The sequence below is a fragment of the Sciurus vulgaris genome (genome assembly GCF_902686455.1).
Source record: "Sciurus vulgaris genome assembly, chromosome: 10".
NCBI lineage: Eukaryota > Metazoa > Chordata > Mammalia > Rodentia > Sciuridae > Sciurus > Sciurus vulgaris.
This window is the reverse complement of record NC_136470.1, coordinates 29143666-29155633: the sequence shown is the minus strand read 5'-3', so window position 1 is coordinate 29155633 and position 11968 is coordinate 29143666. Positions and strand designations below refer to the sequence as shown.

The following is an 11968-nucleotide window of genomic DNA, read 5'->3' as shown; positions in this document are numbered from 1 at the left end:
TTTTCCTAATTTAATATGTCCTTTTTCTTTAAAATATCTGTTTCATTGAGTACATTAATTTAAATACAAAGATAAACTCTTTTATATGGGAAGTTATCATCTAAAGGCACTTTAGCAAACACTTCTTAAATGCAGACTAGGTGGCAGATCTTCTTAGGTACTAGGAATTAAAAAAGATCAAACAAAATAAATTCTGTCACAAGGAGGTCACAATCTAGTGGCAATTCTCAGACAAATGGATAACATACGTGAGAATTGCTGTGATTAACAACTTGTGTATTGTTATCAAAACACAGAGAAGATAAAACCAAAGGGAATCATGGAAGGCTTCATAGAATAAGTGACTCATTTATGGTAGTTTTGACACAGAGAACACAGGTAGACTAATAATGTAGAATATAGTAGGAGACTATAAAAATAAATAGCATAAGAAAAGTCATAAAGGGCATAGCAAATTCAGAAAATTAGAAGTAGATTGTTATGACTGTAATGTATTTTGAGTGATGAATGTAGAGATACAGCTCATAAGGAAAGCAAACAGTGGTTGGAAAAGACCTTATCCATTGTGGAATAGTATTTGGGTATTATTAAAAATGAATAAGGGCCATCAAAAACTTTTGAGCAGGGAAGTATTTGATTTTCTTTGTGTGTTAGAAAGATTTTTTTAGAGTGTATGGAAGATAGAAGATAGGAAGTCATTTGGAAAGATACTTTAGTATTCCACACATGAAAACATGAGATTCCAAAGCAAAACAGGGACCACAGGAGTGAATAGGAAAAAACATGAATATGAAAGAATTTCTAGGGATAGGATCGATAAGGCCGCTTAGTTATTGAATTTGTATGAGGAAGATATTTGTGAAATAAGAAGAGCAGTGATTTCCTGCTTTCATGACTGGCTAGGTGTTGATATCAGTAAAGAAAGATTGGGTATAAAAAAGAAGAGACATATTGAGAGAGAAAATCAAAGATTTGGTCATATCAAGTTAAATCTTCCTAGGGATATTTGAGAAGCTGGATAATAGAATCAGGGCTGAAGAGATGGGTTTAGGCTGAAGGCATTGTTTGGTAATCATTAATAGCTTTTAAAAAGTGAGGACTGCTTATATAACTTTGTTTGGCAGAAATTGCCTTTAAAGTCTACTGCTAAAACACTGTAAGTAACACCTGTCTGGAAAATATGCTATACACATAGTACTTTTTATTATTAACATTAAGATATATAAAAATAAAAATATTTACACTTAAAGACATCTTAGCAATTATTAACATTAATCTTATTAAATCAAGAGTGATAACATGTTGTTCCCTATACTTTTATGCCAGATAACAAAGTGAAGAAAGCAACAAAAATAATTACTAAAATTCTACTGTGGATCAGGATAATGTCTCCAATATTAACTCACATGTTCTTAATAAATGCAACAATGAATTTAGATTCTGCTTGGACAAATTGATTAAACAGAAATATGCTGTAATGATATTTATTCACTATTACACACAAATTCAAAACTGACAGGTATAAAAAGTAGATTTTTTTTCAATTTTATCCTTTTGCACTTATAAAACCAAGTCTAATAAAGCATATATCACACATAGAAAAGTCTTACATTGTATCTTTCTTTAACACAGGCAAGCGAAATATTAACACATAGTATTTAAAATAAATATACATTTTATTATTGTATACAAATATACAATAATTAGGAAAGTTAGAGATATAAACTGTCCTGTACAATCACCTTGGATTAAAATATTTTAACTTTGGTTTGTATTTATAAACATCTTTCTTCCTCTATGTGATCCTGGAGCACAAGAAGAGTTAAAATGGATGGCATCTGTAGATATATAGTCGAGAATGTGAGTTCAGTTGCTTGGCTCTGTGATAGTAATCTTTTGTACCATGTCAGGCAGATTTTCAGACTCCAGATCTTCTTTGCCATTATCTGAATTTCCTGATGAGATGTAACAACCAGAGTCCCTTGGGCAGTCATCTAACTGTGACTTATTTAAGGAAATGTCTGGGTTTAAGGATAGGGGCACAGATTCATTTTCTTGTTCTTCAATAACTATAAATAGAAAAAGAGGGCAGGAATCAGGCAAAGCCAAGGAAAGCATTATTCATATACTCATTTACTTTCAAGCATTATCCTATTTTAACTATTCTAAACTTGACTTCATTGCAAAGGAAACTTCTGCAAGTAAAATATATATTTGTTTATGATAGAAAAGACATTTGATCTCAAATATTCACACCATTGTTTTCTTAGAAGACAAAGTTTGCCCTTCATTGTTCACTCTCAGTTTTGTGGAATCCATATGAACTGCCTACATAAGCAAAGATCAGTATGGACTCACATTTTATATTAGTAATATGTTGCCAGAGAAAGCAGATTGTATTCCCAGTGTGACTGATGCCTTGTCCAAATACCCCTTAAAGTATCATTAAAAAAAGTCATTTGTAGTTTAAATGAACACTCCAAGTCAATAGTGATCTTTGTGAACAATTCCAGAATCATAATTATGCGGATTAATGAATTAAAAAAAGTCACTATTAGCAACAGTGTATAGTAGGACTTCAATTAGTTGGAATTTGACTAATAAAACTTCAAGCATCCAGAATATTCCTCTGTATTCATCAGAAAAGTAGATATAAGTAACCAGTAATTTTTAGAGAGTAAAACACCAAAATTTCCATCAAATCTGCCTTTAATATTTAATTTGCCTTCCATATCTGTGTAGTTCTGAGTAATGATCATAGTTTGATAATTCTGAGTCTTTAAACCAGTTTTTAAAAAAAATATTCAACAGACATTATCTTTTAGGAAAAAAAGTTGATGTTAGAAGTCTAACAAAATGTATTTCTAAACAATCTAAGAAACATTATGGAGTGGTACTTTTCTCAGATTCCATTAATATCAGCTTTCTCTTTGTCGGTATCAAACGTCTTCCCTCCCTGATACCAGTAGATGAGCATTTTCTGCCTCATGAGCTGAGTTGTTCAAAGAAGAAGTGGGTCTCAGGCTACCATCTCTTAGCTGTATTAGCATGCACTCCTCTTTCCCCTTCTAATCTTGGTGCTTTTTAACTTTAGCAATTTAAAGTGCCCCACACTGGAAGAATCAAGCATATGCACTCTAAGATTGGGACAAGAACTCTTGTCTTCCAAAATCTTGGAAGAAACAAATTGGATTATTTTCTTCAATAGACTATTATAAAGCTAATTAATCTGTCATCCTTTATTTTAATTACACATTTCCTGATTTTCAAGTGTATTTTCCAAGTTCCAGATATCTTTCTAATATTTGTTTATGGTCTACTATACATCCAGTTGTCCTCAACCTGTATTACACATAAGAATTGATCTTGGGTGACCTGAAGTTTATAATAAATTAACTCCTTTAGTGTCAGAATTGTAGTAGCTATGCACCATCCATGGGAAAACTGAGAAAATTGTCACAATGTATTTTGTGATTTTGCGGTTTCCATGAAGAACACTGGTTGAGAAAGACTGGAAGAAAATGATAAAAACTGCTTCTTAGTTTATTCATCTTCAAAATGAATTGCAACAGTTCCTTTAAACTTTTCTTCAAGTCTTTCATTTGTAATAATGAAATAATATGTATGCCATTCTTCTGAATCTTCTCCAGATTCTCCATTACTTATTTAACTATGGATTCAAATATCAGTTATGAAATCGACTGATGTTATAATAGTTCTAGGAGACAATTTTAATATGCAGCTCTTTGGATTGTTATTTTTAAATTTGAGTTACCATGAAGGGTTTTCTGTTTATTAGTCATAGCACAATTTAGGTTTTGGGGGATTTACTTACTATTCACTAGTTACTATATAAGTATCAGTCACTCACTTTTGTAAAAAAAAAAAAAAAGCAGCACTGAAATGGGAACTCATTTTCTAAGGAATTGCTTTTCCTCCTGCCTTTCTAACTTATTGCTACTGAAATGAAATGAGCCAGTTCCGTGTTCCATTATCCAAGTGTTTCTGGAAAATGCCAGAGGAATCAGCCCTTATGTATGCATCCTGTGACTTTAATAGTGAACACCACATTTGGATTGAGACCCTCTAGTCAAAATGGTTGTGGGGATAAGGTCACATTTCCCAGGATTAAGTTTCCCCAGATTGATTTGGGCCCATTACCTCAATGCAAAACTAAAAGAACTGATTGACTTCCCTTCAGATTGATGTCAGAAACAAGACTTGGCATAATTGAACCTGTTTGTTCCCAATACTGTTTTTTGGGTTTTTTTTTTTTTTTTTTTTTTTTAGGTTGATTACCAATTGTGGGACTCTCTTTAGGAGAGAAAACTAAAGCTTAAAGACCTCTGATTTCCCAAATTATCTTTTTTCCTTTCAAAAACTAAGTACTTAGCTGCTTGTTTCATCCTCGGAAGCCTCTATGCATTCATCTCAAGGGGTAACAAAGTACAAAACAGTAAATGAAAAACTGACTTTACTGGAGAATGTCATTCCTTACTATTAATAATAAAAACATATTTGTTTTTGTTTCCACCTGGGAAATGCTATATCACATTCTTTAAATTCTAGGAATTGGTTTGTTTTAAATACAGGTTATATATTGTAGAACCCTTTCATCTATAATTTTTATGGAAAAAGGAAAGAGTTTCTCAGTATGAAAGTTATGCAGCACAGTAATTTACAGAACAGCAGTAATTTGCTAAATGATTTCCTAGTGAAATGAAAACATGACTATGCCTCCTCAAATGCTTCCCACCAGGCTTGCAATAATTTCAGGCAGGTGATCAGCTGGAGCCCCTCAACTGTAACTATAAAAAGAAAAGGCAGGTCATTATGTTTTATTGTGGAGATGAAAGCTATATAGCATCCAATCTTTGTGTTTGGAGGGTCAAGATTTTCCTTTTCTTGTTTTTTTTTTTTTTCTTCCTGGCTCTAATGACAGGATTGGCACAAACATAGATCTTAGGCTATGGATATTTTTTTTCCTGCAGAGGGAATGAATTCACACTAATGCATTCACATTTTCTTTCTAAGTCATTTAGTCCCTTCATGTGGCCATGAAACATAGTAATGCTAACTGGCCTACCCAGAAATTGAAACCACAACCTTCATCAGTTTTATCCCATGGTCCAATCATCTGAGCTAACCAGGCAAGTAACACATTGGAATAAGAAACAGTTTGCCTCCAAAATTAGACTTCCCATAGGATATCTGAGTGCATCTTTTTATACCAAAATGTTTCTGATAGCATATTAAGTTAAAAAATGTATAATAATGTATTTTGCTATTATAATATAACAACATATGCACATATACATATAACTCACAGATGAAAGTTCAAATTTTACACAGACTTTCTCTTTATCAGTTTTATTTTTAAATAATGAAAAATTAAAATGTATGAATTTTCAATTAGTGATTAAATGTTTCACAAATGTCCCAAAGGCTATATATGTTCAAATTTGGGAATTACGAAGTTATTGATAGAAGACTTCTCTTATTGATGCCATTTAATAGAGACATAATAGGAACTCAAGAAAGCAGCAGTTATATACTCCATGTAATGAAAATAAACTTATGTTAAGAAAAGATTATTTAGGAAGTATTTTATTATAAAGGACTAATTTGAATATTAAAATATCTTCTTTCCTATAAAAATTATTATGGAATTTTACAAAGCCCATGGATCAACATTTAAAGATAGTCATCAAATGTTGAAAAAAATGGCATGGTGATTAAAACAAAAGACAGCTAGAATAATTATTCATAAAATAATTATATTGAAGTTGTGACATTTAATTAAGTGTGGGCAATCTCAATTATACTAAATGTTAAGAAAGCTTTCAGGAAATAAAACTAAATTCTTATTCTGGGATTCTTGTACTCTAAGGAGAGAAATCTTCCTCATACATACAAGAAAATTAAGGTTAAATAATAAAGGAAAATTACTAATTTTTGCTTGAACTTCCCAGGTATCTTTACCCAATTTATTCAGAATTTGACTTTACCATCTTATTTGCCTTAAGCATCAAGTTCCTATTTCCTTGACCCACATACTATAAAATAATGCAACCTAGAGAGTATAGGAAAATGCCTGGTTAAAGTGCTCATTAAACAATTTTTAATAAGCAAAATGATGTTTAGATTAATTAAGGAAGTAACAACTAAAGAAGGAATTTTGTTGAAATTCAAGTAAAGATACCACTTGGTTCTATGAGTAATCGTCTTTTTCTCTAGCCATGCAATTCCCAAAGGAGAAAAATCAGGCAAACATATCTTAGGGTGGCTACAAACCTCAGTCTCATGTCTTCGCTCCATTCAAGTTCCTCAGACTAAAACCCAGACATTCTCCATGTAACTGTAGCTGTAAAGGAGCAGCTTTCTATGCAAGAATTTTGAGTAGATAATGTGATGTCTCTCAGCTACTTTTGTTTCATCTTAAGCATTTTGTAAACTACCTGGACACTTTTATTTGCTAATTGTAGACAATATCTGATTTAATTACCAATCTATCTTTTGGAAAAATAACAAAAACTGAAACACAGGAATTCAGTCATGGAAAAATTACCAGTCGCTGTTGTTCTACAAGGAACAACATGTTGTTCCATGAGAAAATATGGAATTGACATGATTCCCATTCTTTTTACACATGTCTCTTTGCAGCCTAGCATCATGGTCTGTCCTCTAAAGGACATGTCCTGGGGAGAAATCTTTTCACTTATGCTCCTAGCAAACACCACTTTCACTGTGCTGGGTACTTTAGTAGGGGAGAAGCATATTCATCCAAGGTGATAACTGAGCACCAAAATGGTTGCTGATGCCAGGCTGTTGCTCAACCTGACTATAGCCTCCCATGGAAAGCTTTGGTCACAAGAAATATCTACCATTGGTTGAGTTACTCTCATATTGGACTGACTATTTCGATAATGATCAAGTAAGATTAAAAATCATTTTTATATAATATTTAATTAGGGGATTTGGGAAATCAATATCATATTTTACAGAGGTTAATTAATCCTGTTCCCTTGATGAGGAAATTAAGAACATGCCATCCCCAAATACACCACTTTGTAATCCTGACTATTTTGGGTTAAAGTTGCTTGAGAAGCAACAGATTCAAGGTCACTCTGACCTTTTGTCTGCTGATTAAATTCAGGAGATGAAGCTCTCATGTGAAAGATGTCCTCCTTATAACAGGGAAAGGTATGGTTCTTATCATTAAGGACAGGAAGTTGAGGCCAAGGGAAATCTGCACAAACTGTGTTCACTAACCTGTCTTCTGAGATACTTCTCTATCCAATTAAATGCTCTAGCTCATGCTCCTTTGCCTTATCATATTTTTACAGTTTACTACTCTTTAATTCGGTATATAAATATTCAATAGTAACAAAGTCTTTTCTAATTTCCTCATGAAGCCTCCCTTGCCATGTAAAACTTTTATTAACTAAATTTTTATGCTTTTTTTCTTGTCGATCTGTCTTATGTCAATTTCATTCTCAGCCTAACACAAAATAAAAAAACAAAAAACCCCTAAGATGGTATAGGTAACATTTTGCCTCCATACATAGCTATGATGGAAATTTAATCTAATTTCATCATTTTTAAAATGGTTATTTTTTTGACAAAAATAAGATTACCCTGCATATTATTTATTATTTATGTACTTTTTTTTACACTTAATGTGTTTTGGCTATACGTTCATATCAGCACATACGGAATCCCATATCACTCTCTTATCACTTTCAAATTACTTTTTTGGGGGTATATCTTAATTTATTTAAAAATTAATTATTGTTGAATTCTACATGGTTTTTAAGTTTTTAACTAGAACTATTAGTATTTAAGCTAGTCCTTTTTATATTGAACTTAGTAGGGCAAATTCCTAGTATGGAATTTATGGATATAGCAATATATGCACTTTAAAATTTGAGTTTTTTAAATTATTGTTCCCAAAAATAGTTATTTACAATCTTATACAAACACACACATTAATAGTTAGCCTATACATAAAATAAACCTTGACAACACACACCAAGCAATACCCAGCTGCCTATTACAAGAACTTTTATGAGGAGGGACTGCAACCAACTTTAGTGTCTATCATCAGAAAAAAAAATATTGCTTACTATTTTCAAATCTCTTCACCCCCTCACCCAGCATGTATTCATCTATAAGTGTGTTAGTCATCCACTGAATGGAAAGCACAGGACCCAGGGTTTGGGAAAATACATAATAATATAGGATTTGGTCTTGTTTGACCCCTTACGAAGCCATGCCTGGGACTCAATCACAGGGCAACATAAAAAGATTACTGGAATGCTGTACTTACAAGCACAATGAAGGCCTTTAGGTGCCCAAAGTGAAAAAACCCTATGAACCCTTTTCACTAGAAATTTTTCTCTGGTAAAAGAGTAAGAATGCTTATATTTCATTTTGTGTTTTTTATTATGTAATATACACATATATATATATGTATATCATAAATGAACCTTAATAAAACCAAAACTAGATCTGAAGAAATTAAATTGCATAAAGCCAAACAGTGATGACCTATTTATAAATACATTCAAGTAAACTTTCTGCATGCCTTCTCAACTTTATATATGTGGATAGTTACCATATCTTTTTAAAAATTGTATATTTCTTGAATCTAAATTCAAATCATATGGCAAGTGGGTTGGAAACCCCAGGTACACATGTCAGGGGCTGGGGCACCAGGCTAGGCTGGCACACTGTTAGGCCAACTGCTGGACTGCTGCTTGGCATAACTACAAATCTTTCCTGCCGGAGGCTCATGTTCCAGCTCCTGACTGAGCCCCACCATTTGCCATGCATGGATTTGGGCAGGCAGGCAGGCAGGAAGGCACAACTGGGGATGGTTGAGCAATGAGGAACTGCTGTGACCACAGCTGGTGCCAAGGGCCTGGCACACAACCCACCCTTTCCCCTTCCTCCTCCTTTGGCACTGTAGCCAGAGATTGCAGGTACCTAAAATATATTGTAACAGATTCTCTAAAGTTTGCCTATTTTGTTACTAATTTTTTTTCAGTTTAAAATTTAATTATCTCTGTACTCTAGGGAAAGCAAGATATTTCCATCACCTATTTTCCCCAAGGACAATAGTACACATTCTGGTAGACACAGTTTTAAGACACATCAAAGTGCTTCTAACTGTGGAAAAAGAGACAAGTGCAGAACAGATAGAAAATATGTACTATAAACAGTAGTTAACTATTTTAGTATTCTAGAGAAGCATTTCTGAGTAAGGCAAAGGGGCTTTAAATTTCGTGTTTATGCAACAGCATACACACATACACGTTCTTTATTCTCTTTTTCACTTGCTGGGACTATTTACTCTCAAAGTAAACAAACCATTATTTTTAAATTCATAAAATAAATATAGAAACCCTATGTGAATAAAGTAAATGATACCACTGTTTTTGCTCCTTCAAGAGCTGGGGCTCACCTAAATTTTTCTCTAAACATTTTTTTTTGGTAGTTTGTTCTCTAACCTTATCTAGATTCCCAGTTGAGGGAGTCAGTGACCTAATTCTCAGTTCTAAGGCAACATGAGAGCAAGTTCTGAATATCTCTTCTTGTCTTGTTGGTATTACAGAACCCCAAATCATTATCTCCCCTCGGTGTTAATCCTGTGATCAGCAATAACACCACTCACCAGCCCTTCTGTCAGTTTGTTGGAGAAGCATCTTTACCTCCTGCCAAGCAGTGAACTAAAATGTTTAATCTAGCTTATATTTTTAAGGTCAAAGTGGGAACAATGCTATTGGTCTGGAACTAAAAGAAAAGGAACATTGCTTGTTCTAAACCTTAGATTTTTGGTTTCTTCCCTGTCCCTTCTCCTCTCTTAGTTCCTCTGGATATATTAAAGACTCACATGGACTTGTGGTCTTTTCTACTATGTCTCAAAATTTTAACTCCTCCTCAAGGTACATGCCCAGATTGCTCAATTTGTATATTGAATGACTTGCAAAGCAAAATCTTTCAAGTTCCCAACCTAACAATGAAACCCTAACCGAGAAATTCATTGACAGTCCCCAAACTGGCATTATTCAGTGATGGAAACAAAAATGCACATATAAAATCCTGGCTAATTTGCATATCCCATTCTTCAACAACAACAGAAAAGCTAACTATTTTTAACCTGTGACTGTGACATGCATTTGTTTTTAATAATGTCTCAGTTTTGTATAACCATGCATTCAAGGTCTTTATCATTCAAGGTACATGAAGGTTGTGCATTTAATCTTTAACATGGTTGTAGTAGATATGATTCAGAGAGTATCAGATAGATAAAAATAAGCATGCAGGAGCATGGTGCCAAATCATCAGAATTCACCATCTTATCAACAAATGGAAGTCATTCTTCTTTATTTCTTGAGAAAAGCAGTTTCATATAAGATAAATAGCTTTCAGTCACAATAGCCTAACATGCAATATGCATCTTTTTGACATGTATATTCTAATACTACTTTAGACCAGAAGATTAAAATAAGAAAAAAACTCCAAGTTGTATGTTGACAAGTAACACTGGTTGAATCTACATTTTTCTCTTTTTCATCTTGCAGAACTTGACTTTGCATCTGATGTTTGTACATTATTGGCTATTATTCAGTGATCAGCTTCTCTTGACCTTCAAGTACCATTTCTAAAGTTTTGTACAGGAAAAGAGTTTCTGGGACTTGTCTTTTTATGTATATATCAAACATTGTAAGTCACTTCATGCTTGAAGATATTGTGTGTTGTTGTCAAAGACCTAGATATAGTGGAACAAGTTTCTGCTAGACATAGGAGAAAAAGTTCCAGACATGAGCTTGAGAAAGTCATTTAGTTATCCAGATTTTAGTTTTCTCATCTTGCAAAGGAAGGATCTGAATCAAATGGTTTTAAAAATCACACCCAGCTCTCATATTATCATCTGTAAATGATGTTTAACATAGAAAGTAGACAGGTGATGAGAGAGGAAGAATGAAGAAATGAAGGGGACACAGCCTTAGACCCGTGTTCCCTTCGTGCATTCCTACAGAGCACTGTCTGATGGCTGAAAAAAATGCTTGCTGGTTCCCAGCCCCTTCTCTTTACAAACCCTGTTGTGAGGCAGGCAAGGTAGCCTCTCACCTTTCAGGGAATCAAGCTGTCGCCAGGTTTCTGTTCTCACTTAAGCATTAACTTCCACTTTCTGAGATGGAGCACTAAATTAAAGCCCTTGAGAAAATTGGTGAAGTCACAGAAAATTTCAATTTTCAAGTCTTCATTATTCTCATATTTACCCATTGGCACATAGGGAAGACAGATCTTTGAATTTATTGAGGCTTGCCTTTGATTAATATTCCATCTCTCTTATTTATCTCTTAGACCTCTCTGAAATCCATCTCTGAATTACTTGTACATCTATAAATTGGACAAAATGCCTACATGTATGCTATTGTAGAAGAAAAGTATTTACAAGTGTTAAAAAATGTAGTCTCTCTCCTTGCATTTTATGGTCAAATTGTTTTGAAGAGTATTGGCAGTGATATTGCACATGATCAATACAAAAAATTCTACAGAACCAAACGTTGTTTAGTGAAGGGCTATGTCTTCAAGATATGAAAAATTCTACCCCATTTACCTGAAAAATCTTGCCACATTGGCAGGGATCAGTTTTGTCAGGCTTGTACTATTGAATAAGTTGACTACCTTCTTAAGATTAGTCTTTGCCTCTGATACTCTGTGGACCTGTTGTATCTCCCAGTCCCCAAAACTTCAAAGAAGATCCATAGAAACCTAGACCTGATGATGAAATCAGTCTTGCTGGTGTTCAGTTAGCCATGCATGTGAAATCTCTTGGAAAAGATGAAGATCTATGCATACACAGGATGGCAACTAAGAATAAAGTAAGGAGCCGTTTCTAAAACAGTAAATTAATTCCTACCACATAAAAAGCAAGCGTATAGTAAACATTTGCTGT

At 33.6% G+C, this 11968-nt stretch overlaps 1 protein-coding gene across 4 annotated transcripts in view; it reads right to left on the bottom strand.

The window, feature by feature from the left end:
* Nucleotides 1–1181: 1181 nt before the first annotated feature.
* SAMSN1 (SAM domain, SH3 domain and nuclear localization signals 1) overlaps nt 1182–11968 on the bottom strand; it is a 341315-nt gene continuing 330528 nt past the window's right edge. For all 4 annotated transcript variants that reach the window (XM_079154963.1, XM_079154962.1, XM_079154960.1 and 1 more), the window contains one exon: nt 1182–2069. In XM_079154963.1, the coding sequence (XP_079011089.1) occupies nt 1867–2069 (203 nt within the window). In that variant the 3' untranslated portion in view covers nt 1182–1866. The remainder of the gene's footprint in view (nt 2070–11968) is intronic.